Consider the following 24,613-nt stretch of genomic DNA (forward strand, 5'->3'; position numbering starts at 1 on the left):
TTTTATTAAGCTTGATTTTTTACTTATTTATTTATTTATTTATTTACTTTCTGCCTAGTTAGTTAATGACTTTGAGAGGACATTGGTAGCTAATCAATTTCCAGTCTGGTAACTTTTTCTACTTAAAAGGATTATGCAAAAAAGGTTTTCAAAATAGTGTTCCTGGTTGTACACATTGGCTCATCAGAATGTCTTGAAAACACTGACTGTTTCAGTTTTCAGTTACATAACAATTAATTATTTAATTTTTGTATGTACTTTGGTTCAGATTTTTCTCTTGGCAATTTTGATGTATGTTTGAAATAATGGAGATGCTTTAATTCTTTGCTGGTTTAGTGGCTTAACTGAGCACAGGTCTTGGCCTATCTAATAGAGAGAAAAATAACGCACCTTTTATTTTTATTTATTTATTTATTTATTTTCCTAAATAAAAGCTGAGATACCAATCAGAAAAGTCAATCAACTTCTTGGCAATGGGCTACATAATATTGTATAATCCTTACAATTTCTGGAATTATCTTTACCAACAAAACTTGCTGGGTCATGGGTGCTTTTCAAAGCAGCAGTGAAATATTGCAAAGTCCTCAGACGAGCTCTTGTAAAGTATTCACAGTTGTTTGTTTGTTATGAATGTGGTTGTTTGGTTGTTTCCATTGCAGTAATTGCAAAGGCCAGTGTCTCAAAGCCCAGAGAACTCCCTGGCTAGGTGAACGCCAGGTGCAGTTGTGTTTGTTGATTCTCACCCTGCATGCGTTCCGCTTCACTAGCCCACCCCAAACACGCTGTTACATTAAATTATTCAGAAAGGTAGCATTTCCATGTTTATTTGTTCATCCTTCACGGGTGAAAGTGGCATACCTTTATTGTGAAACACTCTCCCTTATACCCCCAATGCACCTTTTTGAGGCAGGCTAAGTCCTATGGCTCCCAAGGCATAACTGCATGCCTCAGGGAGAGCTCCTGTAGCAGGGCTGAGGAAAAGGACAGCAAAAAATGAGGAATAAGAAGTTATGAAGAGTGGAAATGATGTCTTTGTTGCAGGTTCACAGTTCCCTGATAAGTATGTCAAAGGTTTCTTTTCATCTTCCTCCTTTAAATGAAATTAATTTGAAAGCATTCACTGGGGGAGGAATCCGCTTTGGGCATTTCACATTACATGCAGAATTTTTGCAGCTTTCTCCCGTATCATTCTTCTTCCAAGCACTTCGGAGGCGAGGCACGGCCGAGCACACCTGGCCGGGGGCGGGCGGTGTGAGGGGGGGCTCCTGGCCCGCAGCCTTGACGGGGGAGGCCGCGCTGGCGGCGGGGACCCCCGGGGAGGGGACGGGGGACGGGGACGGGAACAAGCCCCCGGTGTCTGAGCGCTGAGGGTGCCGGGGCTGCCATCGCGCTACGCCCCCTCCTCGCGTTCAGACGCTGCAGTTTTGCCCCGCGGAGGCCGCTGTAGCGCCGCGTTGCCCCGGCGACCGGCTCGGGGGGGCTGTCCCGGCCCGCTGCCGGCCCGGCCGGGGAAAGTTTCCCGTCGGGGGCCGGGCCCGGCGGGGCACCGGGCGCTGCCGCAGTGTGCGCGCTGAGGCCGGGCTCCGGGCGGGCGGCGGCGGCGGCGGGCGCGGCGCGGCCGCTCCTCGGGGGCGTTGCGCGGTGCCGGCCCTTCCTCCGCCAGCCGCCGGGGGAGCGGCGCCTCGCCGGAGGCTCTCGGCGGTGCGTGCACCCGATGGTCTTCTTCGCCAGGATGGATTTTAGCCAGGGCAATCTCTTTGGATACATAGAAGACCTGCAGGAGCTAACTATTATAGAGAGGCCGGTCCGCAGGAGTCTGAAGGTATCCGCGCCGAGGGGAACGGTGCTTTACGAGCCGCGTGAAATCGCCTCCGCTTGGGCTTGTGCCCGGCTGCCCGACCGGGCGGGCTGCTTGCACGGCACCCGGTGTTAAAGCCTGCTTGCCTTCCTCCTGGAATAAACAGCCTCGAATCCCATGCAGCAGGGACTTAGTGTTTGCAGCTTAACAGTCTTATTCTGGGGAAAAAAAAAAATAGACTAACTTAAGTCTTTATATTAATTTACATGCGACTTGTTTATACTTCCCTTTCAGTGATTAATTGTGGTAGTGCCTGGCATGGAGCTGTACTTTCATTACCTCCCAGCTTTTCCCGGGGAACCATTTATTTGACTCAGTTTGAAGCTGGAGATTTCAAGGATTAAATTTAAATTACTCTTAGAGCTGCCCCTGGATGTGGGGAGGAAGGGGTTGCTTTAAGGAGATTAAAATGAGGAAATAGTAAGGCATTGTAAACTCATAATCTCTGTTTCACGCTTGACAGACGCCAGAAGAAATAGAAAGACTGACAGTTGATGAAGAACTCAATGATATTGAAAGGGCTGTTTACCTACTCAGGTATTTAATAAAATGTTGCTGTCAAACATTACTGACCTTCATGATGATGTATAGTTTTGTTTTTTTTTAGTGTATTTACTCTTTGCTCCTTTTATTTTCTGTCTTGCAGTAGTAGTTTTTACTTTCTTCTACATTGAATGTATAAACAAGATAAAAATAGGTACTGTATTTTTTTCTTTTACGTTGCATAAATAGGCTGCCTGTGTAGATGTACCAACGTTTCTGAGTTTCTAATATGGCCCTCACCAACAGAGTAGTACTTCATCTTCTTTTCCCCTGCAGCTGATTTTGCAAGATACCCTGAGTGTTAACATCAATAATGCCAATCGTTCGATGCCCTCGTATCTGCTCTAAGGCATGAGCAGTTACCACACACTGGTAGCAGAGCTATTTGAGCATACTTTATAAACCTGGGCTTTCTGAGGCGAATACAAAACTGATCTCTCAAGTTGTCTTTAGGAAATACTGTTGAAGGTACTATATTAATGCTTTCCTGCATTCTGGTTTTTCGTTTTTCCTCCTTGTTCTTTAAAATATTTATCTGCAGTTACTGGAATAACTTAAACATTGATAGTTAAAATACAGATCTCTTACAACTATTGTGTAAATCATCTTTGAGAGTACAAGTATTCTGAAGGATTTTGATTTGCATATTCATTTTTAAACAATACCTAGTAATTGGAGAAACAGCTGCAGATTCCTCACAGTTTGCTTATTTTGCTATTTTAAGTGCTCTTCTAGTCTATTGCTGTCCTCAGTGTTTGGAGTATGTATTCCCAGTGCCTTAATTTTCCCTTCTTGGGGTCTGTGCAATTATTTTTAGTTAAGCATTTTTTTGTCCACTAATACTACTGTAGAAAAAAAAAATAAAAAAAATATATATAATGCCAAACCTTATTAAATACTGGATTTAAAAACTTTTGCAAGTAGTACCTGTAATCAGAGTAGTCTGTTGACTCTAGGGAAATTCAAAAGAAACAGTTTGCATGTGGTGCATATCGTTGGAAAGATGCACATCAATTTCATTTTTTACTTCACAGCAGGCAGCATGGTTGACTTCCCCCTAGCCCCATGGCAGCAAATTTCTTTGTTCTTTCTGCTCTTTTCTCAATTAACGATCATGTTTCTAGCAATATGTCATTACTGGATCATTGCCTTGTTAAAGGGTAAAAGGTTCTACTCCACGTCTTTCATCTTACTAATTGCTTTTCAACCTGGCCTTGAACTTCTCTTGACATCTTCATCTGCTTTCTCTCTACTTGAACAGCTGTTCTGGAAACATAATATTAATTTCCTTGTGCTGAAGTTTTCATTTTTGCCTTTGCATAGTCTTTTATTCCTGAAAGGTAGCTTCATCTCTGCTTGGTAAGCTTTTTGTAAGGCAATCGCTTGCTGTGATTGTCCAGGTATGTTAATACACTAATCCAGTGGAAGCTTTTTGCTTTATATTGCCTTTCCTGCATCAAGTAGGGCATAATCAGAGTTGAAAAGCTGCGTGTAACACAAGTAGTATCCTTTATGTAATGCACAAAGGTATATATTTTTGGCTTGTCTGGTATTTTTTTCATCTATTATAATACAATATCTTTGCCTGTTCCTGTTTGACAGCAATGTCAGTCTGGTCTTTTCATGCCTCATTTTATCACACAGATGCATTATTTGCTTTCGTTCAGGTTGTCCCTTATGTGGGACTCTCCTTGATGTTATCCATAAAGCCGCTGCCATTTTTGAAAATCCCCCTGGAAAACTTCCTTTAGTGAGATTGACATGAATTGTTAATGATTTATGTGTTGTGCTCCATTTGGAGAGGATGATGCCAAATCCATATACTTAACAAAACCCCAAAACAAACAAACAAAAATACCCTGCAAGAGCAATAATAGAAAGTAAATCTGTTACCTTCTTTATCTACAAGTAGCACTGAAATATTTAATGTTGTGGCACATTCGTATTTATGTTGTTACTTATTTATATAACTCTAATCTGCGAGTTGGGGATGTTTAATTTACTGAGGGGGATACCTTTAAAGCAGTGTTTCTTGTACAGCACAGTGGAGCTGAATAATAGAGTGAAGCCTTTGTATGATACAGCAAAGCTAATGCTTAGTAATTAATTCCTGTGGAAGTCCAAAAAGAGTATTCATGTTGTAATGGCTCTCATTCTAAACAGGAAAACAAAAACCAAACCAAAACAGCAACAACAACAAAACAGCCACTTTCTGTTCATTTGCTAGCCTCTTTTCCCTCCAAAACCCACTCCCAACTTTTCCTTCCCACCCTGGAACTTGGATGCTCTGGGCTGCTTGTCTGCAGAGCTGTTTTACGTTTAGTAGAATCCCCATCCCCACCCCCCATTAGATATCTGCTTCTGAAACCTTACAATGGTAGTCTGAAAATAAATGTGTTGACATCTGAGTTGGAGAGAACAGCACAGCCTTTTACTCTCTGAGGTTTTTAGTACCTGAATAATGTGTGTTTGTGTTTTTTTGACTGATTCTTGCTCTACTGTGTATGTGAGGAGGTGCTCGTTTCACAGCTCTCATATCAGTTTCATCAGTTTGTTCTTTTTGTCTCTTCTGTTACTTCTCATTTGACAGTGGTACTATGGATTGCTCCTTGGTTGGGCTTATCGTGTAGCAACAGAAACAGTTGTGCAAGCCAAAGGAACGGGTTCAGTAGCTCTCTTGGTGGCTGGAGTCACTTCAGTGTGACCTAAGCATGGGTGAACTGCAGCTTCAGACTGTTGTTACTCAGAGTACTCAATTTTAATTAGGTAACATTCTGCAGTGAGACTGATCAAGTTCTAACGTAATAAGAATGTCACTTGTTGTAATCTCAATTAACCTGAATTCTGGTTGAGGAACTGGACTTCTTTAGACCAGGCTGTCAGATGTCTATGAACTTACCATTGAAATCAAATGGATTTGAGTGCCTATAGAGGGAGAGGCATCTGCCAAGGAACTAGGTTTTAGAGCTTTAGCCTGAATGCTTGATGTTCTTCTGGGTTACACCAGAGTTGTATTCTGAATGTGTTTTCAACATTGCTGTCCCTACAGAAGAGCCAAGAGAGTAGAACAGCCATGTTTATCTCATCCATGTCAGCGTCAAGACTGCTGGCTTATCATAGAAAAACATCAGCAGATCAAGACAAGCTGCTAGACTTTGCACTGAAGCAACTGAATGCTGTGCATTGCGCTGACTCTTTGGGGCATCGTGACCTGTGCCAGGAGAGTGACAATAAGCAGCTCAGGGACATCAATTTTTATTCATGCTATGAACCTTTGCCTGTAGTTTCCATGCTTGCTGATGTTTAGTGTCAGCACTTACTCTCAGTTGTCTTACTGTAACTTACCCTTTTATGGCATAAAGCCAATAGATAAGTATGTATTGTTTGTCTGATGTGAATTTAGTTTGGATTCAGGGATATTTACTAGCATGCACACTGTATAGTGGTTTGTTTTCTGAAGGCTTTTCTGATAGCTTTCCCTAGGGGGTTTTGCATTGTTGTGTGTATTGTATTATTTTGTATTCAGCTACTTTTTGTTTATTTGTGCCTGCTTAGTGTTAAAGCTTACAGGCCTTGACATTTCTGTCACACTCAAAATAACAGGGTAATAATGAGTTATCAAGGTGGAAGACTGAATTATTCACCCTTTTGGGAACATACTGTACTTTGGTTTTGGAGTAAATCTATCTCCCAGTTCAGAAAACAACACAGTCCCCCTCCAAAACATTTAACACAGTTTTTGACAATAGAATAGATACTTTATCTAGATTGGAAAGAATTCAATGCTTATAAACCTACTGCTTTTCTATTAAAAAAAAAAAAAAAAAAAGAAAAAGTTGTACTTTATTGTGGCCATCTTTGGTTAGCTAGAGTATTCTTAAATTCTAAAAGTCTCTTTACATCTTATATGTTGTTAACTGTGAGCATCAAAACAACTAGCTAGTAATTTAGAGACTTTTTTTAAATTATTTTTTTCCTTTAGTTTGTAGTCTTCATGGTATTAGTTTCTGAAGTTTTATTTTCTCTGTAGGGGTAAGCAACTCGGCTTTTGAATTCAGTTAAAGCTTCCCTTTAAATATAACTCTAGTAGTTGATTTTCAAAAGTGAGCATTGTTTAATATAACAGATTATACAGCTTCAGAATTTATGGTCCTGTTGCCTAGATAGTGTACTGAAGGATCCAACTGTCATCTTAAGCGTGTTGGAAAATAATTCTTCCAACTATACCTGCAAACTGTATTCTTCAGTCTTTATTGAATTATTTCCAGGGTAATAATGTCTTGTTTTTAATTACAATTTATATTATATAGAAGTTTAACTCTCGATTCACTTAGTTGGATGGATAAATTAATTGCATGACCTTGACTCTGTTATGCAAATAAATTCATGTATATGCAGTAGATATTTTTGCTTCCTTAAAGTGAAAAGTGTAGATGTATTCTTCTGAAACAATGTTAAGTCACATGCTTTTATTAAAATTTAGATTTGTGCAAATACTTCTGTTGATCACATTTGCTGATTTGAAACTACAGCTAAGGAAGCAGCTGGAAATGTACAAAGTATAGGTTAGTAATGTGTTCAGAGAAACCCCAAAAACGATCAAACAAAAACAAACAAAAGAGAAAAATGTTTCATTTTTCTTGCATCTTTCAGGCCGCAGTCAATGCAGGAAGATGTTATTGCCAATTGTTGCCCTGTTCTAGCCCTTGTTCTCCCTCACAAGCACATTAGGGAATTTACCTGAGCCAAACCGTGAAAGTAATGGTTAGCTTTAAAACAGATCACTTCAGTCATCCAGTACTTTGTGCACCAGAAAAAAAGACACAAGAGAAGTGGGGAGCAGAATGGGAGTAAGGCTCTACAGCAGATGAAATGTCTTTGAGACTTAGCAGTAGATTTGGTTGGTTTATGGTATTAATGAAGGTAAAGTTTCATGATATAGTTTCATGGTGAAGTTAAGCTGGATGAAGCTCTTGCCATATCAGGAGGAGTGGTTCTTCTTTCTTCTCCTTGTGTTTGTGATGCAAAAAAAGCATGTTTGTGATGCTTTTTGTTTGCCAGCTCTCTCGCAACTGCAGCCATGCAGTCTCAGTTCAATTAGGGAACTGATGGTAATTTTAACACTTCTCAGGTACTCACTTCCAATAAAATGAGCAACTGCATGACTGCTCATGCTATTTTAAGTGGGAGCTTGAGTGGAGAGGGGGTCAAACCTGGTAGACTGTTCTCCCCTCAATAGTAGAACAGATTTAGATCAGGTGACACTAATCTTGAATCTACACTCAGAGTCTTTAAGTACCAATTGAAATGGTTGGAGAGTGTAAGGTATCAGCTATAGTGTATTTAATGAGCCCTTTGACATTAAATGGACTTCTGGAAGTCTGCATGAGAGCTGTGATGTGTCAGGGCAGTGGTAGCTCTTCCGTATTGCATTGATGAACTCTCCTTTGGAGGTGTTAATTAAGTCTGTTTCAGATCATCTTCAGGTGTGAGATAATAATGAGAAACTGGGTAGCTGTGTGGTTGCCCCTTTTCATAGTATAAACAGTTGAAAGAACTGTGTGTTGTTTTTCTAATATGTAAAACCTGTTCTATTGACTTCAGAGAACCTTGTCATGCTCTCCTAGAAAAGATCTACATAGGAATATCCAGCTAAGTATTTACAATTTTTGTTGTTTCTACATGATAAATCCCATACAACAGGGTTAGCATACTGCCCAGCAGGATACTGAGTTTGTTTTCCTTTTGTTTAGATGAACACTGTCACTTAATAAATAACTTCTTAACAGCTGCACAGCTCATTTTGAGATGGCACATAATTAATGTGCAAGCACAATAATTCTCCTTTGTATCACCTTCCTTAGAAAGCTCCAACTGTTCATAACAACATTGTGTACTTGTAAGGAGCTTTTATCCTCATGGTTGCTCAATATTACTAATTTATTTTTGTATCCATTGCCTGATTTGGCACCAGATGATAGCATTGTGTTAGTTTTTCAGGAACTGAAGGTGCATCCAATGGAAACTGCAAGAGATGGTAAAATATAGTGCTGGAATACACGAAGTATAGAGCCCTGAAAGATTAGGTCATTTATGGTAAGCTTGAGAACGCTGTCACAAGACGGTGCCCCTTAATATAGTGACTGCAGTATGCCAGTGGCTTCTTCTATTGTCTTGAGGTCTACTTAACTCTAGGCATTGGGAACCCTTCACACATCATGATGTGATGGTTTCATGGCCCTCTACTCTGACTCAAATTCAGTTCCTGCTGACAGGTAGAAGCAGCAGAGAATAGTAGTCCAGCTACTCTTCCCCCAAAACCTGTAGTAGATGCTTGAGTTACGAGAGAGTCAGGATAGTAGCATACACTGTTAGTGACAGGGATTTGACAAATGCTTGTCATTTGTGTGAGTACTTTAAGACTCTTCTGAATAGTGATTCTCAGTGCTGATACACAACTTCACATATTTTTGCATTCAGAGCTCTTTGACATACTCTATTTTCCACAAACTAAGGCAGGTAACACTCCATTATGTCTTGGTTCACATTTTCACTCTTCGTAAAGGTAAGGTTGTTTTACTGAGGTGAAAATCAGATTATAATTTAAGGACTTCAGGAACTAGGACTGCAAGCTTGGGTCTGTGTATGCCTGAGTTGATGTGCTATGACAGGAATAATTTGCAATGTGACAAGAAATCGTTCTGTAAAGACTTAAAATTAATCCTTGTTGTCTGGGGTATACTTGTAGAACAGTTTTATTTAGCTAATTTTAGGGTAACTTTAGCAATGTTTTTGCCTTTGTTCCACCAGCTGGTGGTCTCAATGCCAACACGGTGGTAAGGTTATACTGCCTGTCAAACTTCAGTCTGAAGCTTTGTGTTACACAAGAGAAACCAGAATTCATCACTTAAGCAGAGACTTCTACACCAGGGTAAGCATGATGGAAATGTAGATGGTTCTTGAGATGAAGAAATTCAAGGAGTTCTCACCTCCTTTGTTGACTTAGAAGGTCTAGTGCTTTGGGAAGGGACATCTTGTTTAATCTTCCCGAGGCAGCTTTTTGTATAAGAAAAGTTCTCTTTAGGTCTTGAAGATGAACTGAAAAGGAAAATGGAAGCAATTTCTACAGTGAGGATTTCTAATGGCAAAGTCTGAAAAAAACAACATATTATGGCTGAAGAACCAACTGTTTGAATTATACACAATTATAGGATTATATGCCGTAAAAAGAAAGTAGCTTCAGATTCTGAAACTGAATAGCTCTGGGTTGGAAAACTGATGCTGTAAGTGGTATCTCTAGACAAAGACAGAGTTTTAGCCTCAGGGAAAGCTTTTTAAAGATAGGCTAGTGATTCAGAAGTAGCAAGAATCTTTTCATTTGAACATGGCGGTGATATGGTTTGAGAATTAACAGCATTGGCATCCTTAGGCTTCAATTTCCCTTCCCCTGTATAATTATTGTCCTAGATCAGTCTGTGCACAGGTCTGACCAGATTGAACAATAACATTAGCTTCTGCTGTCTGTGATATAAGAGTTCCCTAAATCCTGTGCCTCAATCTGTTAAAACTAATTTTACATGGATATCACAGTCCCTGCAGTTCTTGATGTTGCTACTCTTTCCATGAATAACCTTGCTGGTCTCATGGAGGCACTTCTTGAAAAGTCTTTCCCACTGAATGCGAACTCCCTATAGCTATCAGATGAACACCACTGTCTATGGAAGAAAAATGGCTTTCTGCTTTATGAGTCATAATAAACCAGAATGAGAAAAAAGACAAAAGACTTGGAAATTTCTCATAGATCTCTTAGATACATCTGTCTGAGGCAAGCCTTATTGCCCCTGGCTGAGACTTTTATACAAGCAGGGAAAGGTACCAGATATTTCATATTCACATTATTATCTTAATGGACTGTTGATGATGCAGTTTTTTTTTTTTTTAATTTAAATTCTATACTTTTAGTTTCTTTTGTGTTGAACTCGATGTTTCTGCTTGTTTCTTTTTGTGAAGCATTGCCCTAGGAGGGGTTAATGTTGAGGAATACAGGCATCAGGCTCTGGATATAATCGCCTGTATCTTGATAGCAGATGTTTTGGGAGCAGGTTTCTTTATTCCACGCTGTCGCATGGCTGTGGGTTCTGCGAATGTGTACTACTCTAATGTGCAGATTAGCTGAGTCACTCCTTGTCAGCCGTGTCAATTCACAGCAGGGCTGAGTGCAATTGCTGTGCTTTCTTGAACTTGTTAACTACTGTTGAAAATATCTTGCCCATCTACCCCGTATGTACTAATGGATTTTTAGATACCTACCACTTTCCTAACACATTCTATGGAGAGAGCATATTTCTTAGTCACTGTATAATTTCAAAATCACACACCCTTTGCGTAGAGAAACATGCTGCAGAGTGATTTCAGTCCCAGTGTATCTCTGTAATGTCTGCTTTACTGTTCTTCCACTGTTCTTAAGTTTACTATAGCAGAACAAATTTGGATTGAGGCTGTATGGCAGCAGGGATAAATTAACTGATATGAATGCAGTTACATCATTCTAAGTGTGTATGAATCCAAGCTGAGGGCAGTAACCAGGGGTATTGCTGTTGTTGACTCTGTTTACTTAGAGTAGCTAGAAAAGTATCTGTAGCAATTCTAGACATGCTTTTGTAAGTTTATATAAATAAAGGTGCCCAGCATCAATGAGTCAAAATAGAGTGTAATGAAGAAAGACTGCAGCCTCAAAGAGCATAATCTTACATTCTTGCTAATGTGGAGGAAAGTAATTTATCCATCCTTCTTGTCCTCATCCATTTTCCAGTAATTGTCTAGTTTAAGAGAATTCTTCTGGCTTTGCAAGTGGATCAATACAATTTTACCTACAGCAATTTTCTGTAGATTTTTAAGGTTAAATCTTCCACTTAGTTTCAAACATAATACGTAGTGCTGTTTGGTTTTCAGTGGGTTTTACATCAGAATGATGTAATTTGTTTTTATTTCTTAAACATCAATGCGCTCTAACTTTGAATTAAATTGGGAAAGTTGCAACAGGGTTTTCTGTGGCGGTCCAGGGGCACGGGAAGGGTATGAGCAGAAATTCTTGGAGTATTTTTCTCAGGACAATAGTTTTATGTACAGATTCATAAATTATATCCCAAATAAAAAAGTATTGAGTCTACATTTTTTAAGTAAAAACAGTGAGTTAATTTTGGCAGGTGTCAATTATCTTCTACCATCAATACCTGCTCCACCCTGCCAGCACCCCCAGACATTGTTGGTGGTGAACAGTGGAGGAAACAGACACTGGAGCAGTTTACGCTCATTTGAAAGCAGCTCTTCAAAGTTGCCTGTGTAGCTCCAACTCGATTCTCTTTACCAGTTGGAGAAGAGCAGGAAGTTGGATTCCAGCTGGGTTGAAGCACTGTGATAACTCAACTCATATAAGCAGAGCTGCACAGTAGGAGTGTTGTTGTGCTCAGCAATACCATTATGTTCTGCTTGCGAGGTTAGGTCTGCACAATGGGGTCTACTCTGTGCTTGTACTGAATGAAAAGTGCAGCTGACCAGCGTGTAGCGTGACTTTCTCAGGCAATATGCGCTCTTCTTCTGGAATTGCTTGGTAATGTCTATGGCTCAGTTTCCTTGAATGTCAAACGGGGATGAAACTAGTCAAATTTAAGACATTGACATCCTTAATAGTTTAGTGTTTTTAAATTAAGCTAGTCAAGGGACCTTAAATACATACTTTAAAAATGCTAACCATGTTTTCCCTGTGAATATGAATTGATTGTATTGTCTCTGACAGAATAAGCATATGTAGAAGAGAAATTTGAATGCTTCTGCTTTAATATGCATGTTTACATGGTAATATTACTTACATTATTGTGCAGGTCTGAAGATAAAAATGCTGGCTTTGAAGGGAGAAACAGAAAAGATGCCATTTTCACTGCTGAAATTGTAACAGAGCTTTCTGAGGAGGAGGATTTATGTCCATATTAAATAGCAAAACATGAGTCATTGCCTCATTGCTGTTTGCACCAAAATGCTTCTGTTACAAACAGTTAATCTCCCTTAAGTAATTTCATTTAAAAGCTCAAGATTAGAGTACCTATTTTTCTGCCATTTTGGGAGCAAGACACGTAGAATACATTCTTCAGGTCAAGATTTATTTCTACTCTTGCCTTTTAAAATTGCAAAACACTAAATCAGTGGAAAAGAAAGCGATGACTACAAATTAACCTACTTCTTTAGTACAGGGTTTAACCCAAGAGTATGTCTATTTCCTCTTACTTTTAGTCACCATGGAAGACCAACTGCAGGTGCATTTTAAGCGTTGCTTCTATATTCTGAACCTTGCATGCCTGTTATATTATGTGCAAATAAAATATTTGCACCATGAGTTTGTTATAAATGATTAGATGCATACTGGTATGGAAAAATCAGCTATTAAGAGTAGACAAATCTGCTTTCACTTTGATCACTTGAACTGTCCCGCCTATTTTAAAGCAATGTTAAAGAGTACTTAGATCAATAAAATTGATATCAAAATCTGTGAATCTTATTTATTGCTAATTCTGAAGACTTTAAGTACTTACTTACGTAGTACTTCATCTTATTTTCTGATTAAATAAGGATGCCTTTTGATGAAGGACACAAATACTAAGTATTTTTATGTTCTGTTGCTCCCACTTTTTGAGTCCAACATGCAGAAAACTGATTATTACCCCTCCTCATTATTACTTCCCTTGCAAGTGCGTACATCTTATTTTTCCTTTTCTTTGCCATCATCCCTATGATTGAAGGCTTGCCTTAAACTCATTGTTTCCAGGAGACTACATACAGAATACCAGTTGAGATGGCCTTAGTGACACCAATAAAGAGCGCATGGGTCCTGTCATACAGGGGTTTCGAGTTTTGAACACACTGAAATGACATTGAAATTCTAAGCCCTGTGTGCAGTTAAGTTAAATTCCACCTGCAGATAGCCATCTGCAAGTAGACCATATCAGATACCTAATCAAAGTATTATTCATGGAAGAATAATGCATGGCTTTAACACCCCACAATGAGTTTGGACTAAGGGTCTGCTGACCTACACCTTTGAGTGATCTGTCAATATTGTTATGTTTCTGCTAAAAACCAAACCAACCAACCAAACAAACAAACAAAAGGGAAACAAGAACATATTGAACAGGGGAAAAAAAGCAATGTTGTATCAGTGGTTGCCTTTTCTTGTAACTTTTCTTTTTCCATGTTACTTTTATTTCCATCAAGGGGTATTGATACTAACATAGTAAACAGACAATCCAAGTATTCTGGTGGTTAAAACTGATACCCTGTGAAGGAGCTATGCAGCTGAGTGTATTTGAGATGCATTCAAAAGAAAGAGAGATTCTTTTCTTCCAGAGATGATTCTGTACTAATTTTAGTAAATGTGGGTGGAATTACTGGAAAATGCTTTATTTATTCTTTCCATTGCAGAATGTCAAACTCTTTTTGGGATAATTGTACCATTAGAAATAATTTAAAATATGAATATGTGAGGGGAAAAAATAGTCTAACAAGAGGCTGTTTAAGATCATTGTAGTGATTTTGGAGGTAGGGAACATTATTAAGACAGGCCTGGGGTTATAATTACCTAAACCTAGTTGGGTAGGCAGGAGGATTCTCATGTTTTGCTCTTAATGGGAATGTAAATACAGATGAATTATCTGTATATATAATATGTATTTTTATTTACTGTTTGAAATTATTTTGCCAGAGAGGTGGATATCTGCCAGACTTGTCATCGCTTCAATTTGCTCGTTCTGCTCACTGTGTTATCTGGTTTGATTATCTGTCCGGTCCAAACTGTATGCTGTTAATGGAAGAAATCTTGTATATTTCTGAGGGACGTGACTCTGACTCTTCGTTTTAATTAAGAAGATGATTTTCACCCTGCTTTCCAAAGTGAACATGAATCAAGTAAAGCACTTTTTTGGTTTGAGTGGATGTGAATCAGCAACAGCTTGAAATTGAAGTAATTTTTAGTTATTTGCATGTTTCTCTCAGAAAGCTGCCTTTGATCTGTGTCAATTTCTGATGGTTGAGAGAGCAACACTACGGGAAGCTGTATGACTCTTATGACTTTGTACTGCTGATGCATGTAACTGTTTCAGCCTGACGTAGGTGTCCATTACTTTTTGAAAACATCTGAATAATGAACAGAGGTAGAACAAGCAGGGCTTACCAATTCCAAGCTGTCCAAAAGGTACCTTATATGAGAGTTCATGGGTTTGTGTTTGTTTTCTAATTTTTTTTTTTTTTTTTGAGTCTCCAGGTCCTTTGAGTGTGACAGCAATAATTTAATAAAAAATTAGTGTTATTGGTTTGATGTCGTTCTGAGTTCACACTGTACTGGGTCTGACCACCACACACACTCAGATTTCTTTGTTTGGGAAGAAAAAGAACTACTTCTGTAGATAAAGTTTTGAAAGAGTTTCTAAGTTTTCAGATGCATTTTTCAGTGCTCAGAATTTTTCTTCCATATTTTTCAAATTGAAACAAGAGTTCAGTTTATATTATTATATCTACCTACAGTATCTCTGTATGTTGTACAGATAGACATGTAGATATATTTCTCTTGCATATACGTGAAAATCTATGAGTAATAGCTTCAAACCCTTGGGGTCAGTCTGCCTGTACCCTTTTTTTTTGTTTTTATTTGTTGCTTTTCATTCATTCATTGACTTTTCCTGTACTCAGCATTTCTTAAAATGTCTCTATTGGTCTCTTTTCTATTTCCTTTTGGTTCATTCTTCTGTGTCATTTTGGAAATGGACAGTCAAGTCAGTCAGTAATAAGTGTGCTTTATGTACAATTTGTCTAAGTGATAATGATTGCTGTAGCAGCTTAGTTTGTTATTCTGGATCTTATGAACCTATTTTAAAAAGTTTGAAATTTTTTTTGTAAGTTGGCTCAAAATTTGTACTTGTATTTAAGCCTTAGAACATCATGGTTATTTTAGGCTTTTTCCATGGAATATCCAGAGTTGGAAAAGACACACAAGGACCATTGAGTCCAGCTTCTGGCTCCACACAGGACCACCCTGAAAATCCAACCTTATGTCTGAGAACGTCGTCCAAATGCTTCTTGAACTCCAGCAGGCTCAGTGCCATGACCACTGCCTTTAGGAACCTGTTCCAGCGCCCAACCACCTTCTCAGAGTTACCATTGTTTTTACCTTAAAACAATCTCTTTTACATAAAAAGCTTTTTTAATGAAGCAATGCAGATATAGACAAACAGACCAGTAACATTTGCTTTTCTAACCTGCGATGAGCATAATGGTATACCTGCATAATGGTTTGCTGATGAAATTAGTATAGCACAATTAGTTTTTAAATAAATGTTTGGAGAGACTCATTGCAAGGGATAAGGTGAAAGGGAGTGATATCTTCTGTTAGATCAATCAGTATATCTTGAAAAAATAGAGAACTCTTTTTTAGAACTGCAAGTCCATTTTCTAAAGGAGAGGTTGAAATGTTCTTGATCTAGAAAAGAGTATCTTTATATTTAAATATTTATGACAAGATCCTCATCAGCTTCCACAAGTGTTAGATTAGTGATGCTATGAAAAAAACAATGTAGAAGTGATAAAAGATGGAATATGTTATGCTCAGCAAGGATGAGTATGCATGATAAACAGACACACAGATAAGTAATAAAGCTTTTGGGACTGTTGTGTATAATGGCCCTCAAGTAAATGATTCATAAGCTGAAAACTATGTAGACTTTAGTACTTGCTGGGTCATTTGAGGTGTTTGTCCCTTTCATACCACAAACAGCTGTCTCTGTGGATGAAATAGTGATACAACAAATAAGGTTGGAGAATGAAAAGACATCCCGTGCCTAAATTAGACTATAAGATAAATTTAGGTCAGCAGAAATAATTTACCTTTAGAAGGGTAAAATACTTTGGTTACCATGTGTAATTTTTTCCCCTCACTTCCTGTGCAGAAGGATTACAGACCTTGCACTTTTTCAGGAGAGTCCATATATCATATAGTACGTAGTGTGGAATGGCAATTCTTGCTGAAAGTGGAAATTGTAAATTATGAGTCAGTGGATGAGGACTGGGCAGAGGGAAGAATAGTATCAACTACTAGCTCATTTTTATTACATCATCCAGGGACTGGAGATTGCATTATCTTGATCTTGGAGTGAAGAGGCTGGTTTTATTTTTCAAATTTAGACTCAAAATAAAAACCACCAAGATGGATGTTCTACCCAGAGACCATACGCAATGCAATATGTGTTACGAGTCACCTAAGGAGGAGGAAATCACCTTTTAGGAGATAGTAATATTGATAATAGGCTAATATTTGGTACAGAAAACATGTTCTTTTGAGGTACTGCTTATATTCCTGAAACTTTTCTTAAAGTTCAAAGCAGAAAAGCTTAATGTATCCTCACTGTGAATTTAGACACTGATTACTAAAAGCTGGTAATATTAGGAAGAGTGAAGTTGTTGTAACATTATAGTACATTTTTATTGGCTTAGGAAGAGAAAAGACTGTATGAATTATAAATCCTTTATTTCTATGACAATTATTCAGCAAACAAACTTCAGCTGACTAAACTGATTCTGGTAAACAGGGTTTGTATGAATACAAAAGTACTGTGGAGCTAAATAGGGGATTTCTGTTCTTATTTTAATTGCTCGAGAAGTTTTATATGTAGTGGTGTATGTTCAGGTGATGTATGAAGATTCAGATATGCTTTAAAATGACCAAGGGTACATAGTTCTGAAGTAGAAGATAATGAAAAAGTGGTTTTGAAAAATGTGATTTTTAATAGAAAACTCTTAAGAATACCAGCTATAAGGAGATGGTCATACTGAGATATTATCAGGACTTCTGAATTCATTTAAAATGAGTATTAATCAGGTGCTACATTTTTGGATTAATCTTGTTTTCAGCGAAGTTATAGAAGCCTGAAAATGCAAGTTTTTTTCTGTTTGACCTGGCAAGGCTGGTAATGGGACAGGACAGTTGATGGGAAAAGCTGCTCGGTGCTACTTTGGCCAGTTCAGCCTTGGGCTTAGTTACAGCCTGGTTTATATCCCTACTCTAGAATATTACATAGTAGCCTAAATTTCATGTATATTGAAGGATGGGGTACACAAATGTTACCAGGTATAATTACACACAGAAAAAGGCCATTGGCTTCTAGGACAACTTAAATTAGTTTTGAGGTTGTTACGTGCTGTACCCAGCTAACTGTGACCCTGAAAAGTTGTTCTGAGAGAGAAAAAAGTGCAACATGTGGCTTAGGAGCCTCAGTATTGTATTATAATACATAAGATACATAATAAACATATAAAATTGTTAATATGATACATAGATTTGGAATTAAGTATGTATGAATGAGCAATGCTTTTCTTTTCTTACATGAGGGGTTTTTTTGAAAAGGAAGCGTCTATTCTTAAACCTGTATTGTGTCAGAAATGTAAGCAATTTGATAAATCTGGTAACTGTCTTTAAAAAAGGTATCCCAAATATCTTTATAGTTTTGAGTGATAAGTGCTTTTATTTTGATTCTGGATACTCTTATTTGTCACTTGCAGCATGGTAGAGGATAATGTACAAACAATTTTGCAGCACTTACGTTGTCTATAAAATCTCCTTTGCGATTTATATATATATATATATATATATATATATATATATATATATATATAAGTTCAAAACTGTTAATATTTCTACAACTTGTGCTTCTAAATCTTTATTCAACCATAGCTCTGAAAGAAAGTTATTTTAATAAAATGACAGATCCTTCTGTGGAACTGGGTCTGTTTATTATATGCTTAACACAATATATGTCAAATAGATGTTTAGGCACTCATAATTTATGCTTACAGAGGTATGCTTGAAATGTGAGTGTAGATAACATGAATTTAAAAGAAAATTACTGCATTTCACGTATGTTTTACACCAGTGTTAAGAAAGGATTACACAAAATACCAGAGTATATGAGCATTCTTCTTGAAATAAAATATTTTTTTAATATTTTTGATTTCAGGACACTTTTCTACTTTCTAAACCCCTGAAACTTAACAATCAAAGACAAAATTTTAAAATAAAAAACTTGTAGAAGCATTAGTTTTTAGTTAGCAAGAGTAGTCCTTAATTAAGGACTTAGTTAAGTCTATCTCTCCCCTTCTGCATAGGAAAGACTGCTGTATAAAAATCTTCACAATACAAGTAGAGAAGATTCTCTAAGTATATCTCATGGTCCAGGCACCTTTATGTTACTGATGAATATTTATCTGGATATCTAGAGTGCCTTGGTAACCATTATATTCTGCAGGATAAAAGAAATTGTGGAAGAAGAAGTGATATTGAATAACTCTGAAATGGGCTAGATCCTGTAAGTAGAAATTTTGTAGAAGTGATCCATATCAAATCTAAGAAAAACTGAAATTTCTAGGTAGCTGAAGTCTGCAGGTGAATTAAGGTGCTAGATTTGTACTTTCATGGTCCACCAAAGTATATACGTTTTGTGAAAACTAAGAATAAAATTTTGAAGATTGTTCTCATGTTATGCTAATGCCTCACTCATTGAAGTTGGCAAACTTTTTTATTTTCAACAAATGCAGGCACACAAAACATTTAGGAATCTTGAAATGAAAATAATATCACTTGTGGGGTGATGGGTTAGCACTTCAATCCCATGCATCAGAACTTCTAGGTTTGTAAAAGTAAATTATGCAAAATACAGACTTCGGTAATTGATTCAATGATGACTATTTAGCAAATCATTTTTGTTGAATGATACAGTTAGCTACAGCACTACACAGAAGTCAGTTCATAAAGACAGTGCTTTACTTTGAGCGTGGGTAAACTAATATTGTACCTCAGTCTTCCCTGCAGTGCTGCGTTCTGCTCGTGTCATTGTGTTTTGCAGGCTAGAGCCAACAAAGAAGAAAAAACGAAAGATTTACATCTATCTTCTCTTTTTGAAACTCCTTTGTGGTAACATTCCTCTGGGGAACATTCAGTGGCTAATCTTTGTTCATGCTGTAGAAGAAGCTGTACTCTTTCATTTCCTTTCAAGATACAAACGTTCCTAATTGAGTACCTACAGACCTTTATTTTTTCTATTATTTTGCAGAATGTTTTTTTAAAATTAAACGCAAATTGTACCTTTTAAGCCTTTATTGTAAATACTTATTTGAAATATAAGAAATGTAATCGTCTACCCTGAGCTTGCCTAAGAGTTTGTAAATTTGGAAACACCTGTCCTGAATATAATCATAGAATCACAGGCCCCACCGATGTGGTTGGAAGGGACCTGTGGAGATCATCTAGTACACCTCCCTGCTCAAAGCTGGGTCAATTAGAACAATATATTTACTGCTTTGTTGTGTACTTGGGATTTTGAGCGTATCTAAGAATAGTGATTCCACTGTATGTTCTGGCACCCTGTTCGAATGTTTGAGCGCTCTGATTTTTAATTTATATATTTTTTAAGGCTTAAGTGTAATGTCCTATATTTCAGTTTGTGCCCATCGCCTCTTATTCCATCACTGGGCCCCACTGAGAAGAACCTACCTCCATCTCCTTTACTCCCTCACTTCAGACATGTATAAATGTTAAATAAGACCCAAAGCTTTCTCAACTGGAGATTAAAAATCCCTGCTAAGTTTCTCAGATATTAGATGCTGTAATCTCTTAATCATTTTATGGGGCCTTCGCTGTACTAGCTCCAGTCTGTCTATGAGTTTCTTTTGAAAAGAGAGGAATTAGCACTTCCCTTGACTTGATGACGATGCTCTTCCTAATGCAGCCCAGGTTGCTGTTGGCTTGCTTTGCCACAAATGTGTATTGCTGGCTCCTGGTCAACTCATCATCCATTGTCAGAAGAGGACATGTGAGTCTCAAGCTATGTTCCAGCCGATGGACCCCAGCCTGTACTGGTGCATGGGATTATCCCACATAGCTGCAGGACTTGCATTTCCCATTGCAGAACTTTGTAAGATCCTGTTGGTCCATTTCTGCAGCACGTTGAAGTAGCACAGCCATCTGGTGTGCCACCCGCTACTGGTTTTGTGTCATATACATATTGCCTGAGAGTGCACTCAGTTGCATCATCCAGGTCATTATGGAAGATGTTGAATGGTTTTGGCCTTGGTGTGGACCCCTGAGGTAACCCACCAGTGGCTGGCTTCCAGCTGGCTGCCATGCCACTGAGCACAACCATTTAGACTTGATAATTCATGCAGTTTTCAGTCCGCATCGCTTTCCATTTATTTCACTTGTACTTCCATCGTTTTATCTGTGAACTGATTATGGGATCTGGTTTCAAAAGCCTTGCTAAAATAAGATAGCATCCAGGTCAGTCATCTCATTTTAGAAGGCTTCCAGGCTGGTCACGCCTCATTTCCCCATCACAAATCCATGCTGACTACTCCCAGTCACCTTTTTTTTTTTTTCCTTCATATGCTGGTAAGTAGATCTGTAGGAAGATTTGCTCCAATATCAAGGCAGTCTCATGTCTTATGAGGGTAGAAAAAGACATGCAAAAGTGATCACAGGAGCTGGAGGATGAGGCCTAGTGCTGCCTTTACTCTTGAGAAGTATCATGTCTGTAACGAACCTCATGGTTCGTTACAGACAGGAGCTCTGGTACCGGCAGCTTGCAGCGAGCAGCTGGCGTTGCAGAGATGGTGAGAATTAGGACAAAAGCATTTGGGTGGCAGAGCTTTTTTCCTCCTGGGTTGAGGATTCCCAGCATCATAAAATCACTGGGATCTCATCTAGGATGAACTCAGAAGATGAGTCCTGAAGTTTTGTCTTTAAATTATATGTATGGATGTTGCTTGCACAAAAGAGATGGAGCTAAATTGTATCTAAGTATAGGTCTCTGTTGGAGTTCTATACTTAGCACTGTTAATAAAGGAATAGCACCTTCAGAGCATTAAGCATACTGTGACTGAAGAGAATAACTATTTAGTATTTATTTTCATGGATTTACTAGCACAAAAACGTCTTAATCTGAGTGTTTAGCAATAATTCGCTTTAATCCTGAGGGCTTTAATATTTAAAAGGAAAGGGAATCTATGGTGCAGCCTCTTTGGTGGAAATAGAAGAAAAATCTGCAGTTGGAAAATTACAGGCTGTGTAGGTGTTGAAATGCCTCCTGCTTCACATTCTTAATTGGCAGCAATCCAGATACTAAGCATTTCGGCTTTAAGGGGGAACACTGCCCTTTTCTATACATTTCTGTTGGGTGAACTTGGTTGCATTTTTTTTTTTTAGTGGTTAGGATTTCTTTCACCTTGATACACAGTGAATAAATTATTCAAAATAAAACATCATAACTTCTCCAAGTTACTTTGACCTTTTGCATTATTATTACTGGATGACACAAAGGTATACATCTTTTCCTTGCAGAGATTGCAAGCTGTATTGTAAGAAGGTGTTGTGGACCTCATCTACCCTGGGACCATTTTCCACTTTGGGGGCTGTAGATTTCCCAATTCTGCTTTAAAGTTTTGTTGGAATTAGTATGTAATACTCAGAAATTTGCCATAAGCATGAAAAGCTTTAATATTCATTGCATTAAATTAGATAATAAAATGGCTTTGAATAATGCAAAAATAATGCAAGCTGTAAATAGATCAGTTATTAACTAAGTTAAATCCATTTTCAGTGGCTGGCACAATGCTGCTCTTTCACTGAGTTTAGATGTCACAGGGAGACATGGTTTTATGGAGAGTACTCGTACATGTTTTCCAAATAAGATTGCAGGCATCCTAATATTAAATCAGTCTAAAAATCTGTACTTTTACCCATTATCACTGTTTTTGAATGGTGTTAAAAATGGCTTTGGTTTAGCTTTGCCCTGTCAAAACTTGTCAACAGTTTTGTGTTTACAGACAACATTTAAAAATATGTAGTGGTGTGTGTGGTAACCAGCCATTAAATTGACTCCTTCTACTTCTCAAGAAAACCACATCAGCTTATATCAGTGGTAGTCTGAATAGAGCATTAAAAAACAGAAACGCTGATAATCTTTTTTTTTTTTTTTCAGTTAGAATATTCACCGTATTAAATAAAAAGTAAATATTAGAAAAAAAAATGCATTATCATAATAGTCACATTCTTTATTGCAAAAGCAAGGTAGATAGCGGGAGAAAAAGATAACCTCCTATTCAAAAATGTAGGAAACGTTAATTGTTTATACGTTGTGAAGTCTTTCCTTGAGCTTGAAATTATGTATCTGAAGTTTGTTTTGTTTTCAGGCTGCTGAACTTTGTTTATTAATATTTTTGTTATCGTGTTCTGATATGGTGAATTTCACTCTACCTTTTAAGTATTGTAGTATAATTTTCTGAAAGTTCAGAAGAGTGAGAAACTTTGCATGACACTGAGTTGTAAAAAAATATATTTTAAATTAACATTGTTACTGCTTTCACAGCTACTGCTGTGAAGAAAATGGAAAACGAGGGAAGAGAAACTAAAGTCGAGATTCTTCAATTAAATGATCTGGTATTAAAACCACATGGAAAATCAGTGGTACGGACAGAACTGGAACTCAGGATCTCCTGACCCTGACTCTATTAACCTTTCTTCAGATCACGTTGTCTCTGACAAAGAGAAGTAATTTATGAAAATCTGAAATAGACATATTTATTGGAAAAGAATATTTTTATGCTTCTGCTGATACAAACATAGTTCTCAGCTTTGTGCAGTAACATATATAGTCAATTTTTCATCTGTGTTGACCTCTCTCTCCAGCTGCAATTTTTGCTTGCTTTTTATTACAAGAATACAGATACAATAAATGTGGAGAGCCTACTCTTGAATGACTCCCAAATTCTGCTAGAAGGTCAGAATATTGCAACCCTGGTTACAGCACGTCTGATAACCTTAGTGCTGTGGTCACAACTTCCTGCTCACTTGTTACTCATATTAGAATTCATGATAACTCTTCCATTTGGGTTTTTATCTTTGTAATATTTAATATTTGTATGGTCCAAAAATAAAAGACAAGAATACTGATTCCTGGCATGTAGCTCCCTTTTACAACACAGTAATTGCCATGACTGAGTTCGTGAGAGACACTTCTTGGTTACTTTTGAGCTCAGAGCAGTGGGGATGATCAATCAATTAGCTGCTATAGCATCATGTTTGTTAGCTGCTATAGTCAGGCAAAGATCTCTGAAGGTGCTATATATTACTGTGTGAAAAATCAATGGGACCTCTCCCAGTGGTGAAGCTCAGCACAAACATGAATACCTCTAGGACTAAGGTTTGTAATGGGTTTGTGTGTGCAGGATCATTTTCTCACCATGCAGATGCACACAGGAGAGCTAGTGTTTGTGTCTGCGCTTATAGGTGGTAGAAGAAAACAGGTAGACCAGGGGCATGGCCCATTTATTTAGGCTGAAATAAATTGCTCCTTATTCATTCTTATTTCTCTTCATTATTTTTTAAGGGAAATCATCGCAGAGGTAGACATGCACAATATAAAGTTAGTTTAATTCCATCATGTATGTTTTAGACACATGCTTTCAAGTTACTCTGTACAAAAAATGAGACATAAAGGCAATAGCCAGGTTTACACTTTATGGAAGAGGAGGTTTTTGTTGGGGCAGAGGTTTTCACAGGTTAAGAACCTTACACAGTGTGATTGTTTGCAGGGGGTGAGTTCAGTAATTAACACCCATCTGCAGAATGGACACCTAGCACAAAACTGAACTGTTGTGTGTGTGACTTTCCACCTTACACAGACCAAATGAGGATTTGAGTTCTGGAATTCCTGCCTTCCAGCCTGTACTTAATCTTCCAAAATATGCTCCTAGTCTTAGACAGGAAACTGTCTTTGCAAGGACAGTGAAGAATGCTCTTTCTTAATCTAAACACAATTAAGTTAATGTTGATGTTAAATATTTTCATTAGAAAATTATAGAATGCAAAGAAAAAAATCTAGTAGGACATGAAAATATTAATGTTAGGATATTCTAGTCTGTATTGATTTTAACCAAAGCTTCTTGCTTATTATACAAATATATTCTTGTTTGTAAAAGTGTATTTACATGCATTTAACAAAATAGATTTAAATTGGCCTGCTTGACGGTACCTGTAAATAACTATAATTTCAGCTGATCTTCTGAAAGACATAAATGTTGAGGATGATTTAGAGCATTAGTGGAATGTGCGAAGATTTTGTTAGC

General features: G+C 37.7%; 1 protein-coding gene across 1 annotated transcript in view; it reads left to right on the plus strand.

The window, feature by feature from the left end:
• Window positions 1-1,732: 1,732 nt before the first annotated feature.
• Window positions 1,733-24,613, plus strand: part of PPP4R4 (protein phosphatase 4 regulatory subunit 4) — a gene marked incomplete at both ends in the record, with an annotated part of 70,662 nt that continues 47,781 nt past the window's right edge. The window contains 2 exons of the mRNA XM_084287132.1: window positions 1,733-1,822; window positions 2,322-2,395. Of these exons, the coding sequence (XP_084143258.1) occupies window positions 1,733-1,822; window positions 2,322-2,395 (164 nt within the window). The remainder of the gene's footprint in view (window positions 1,823-2,321; window positions 2,396-24,613) is intronic.

The sequence above is a fragment of the Netta rufina genome (assembly GCF_964035555.1).
Source record: "Netta rufina genome assembly, chromosome: 5".
Lineage (NCBI taxonomy): Eukaryota > Metazoa > Chordata > Aves > Anseriformes > Anatidae > Netta > Netta rufina.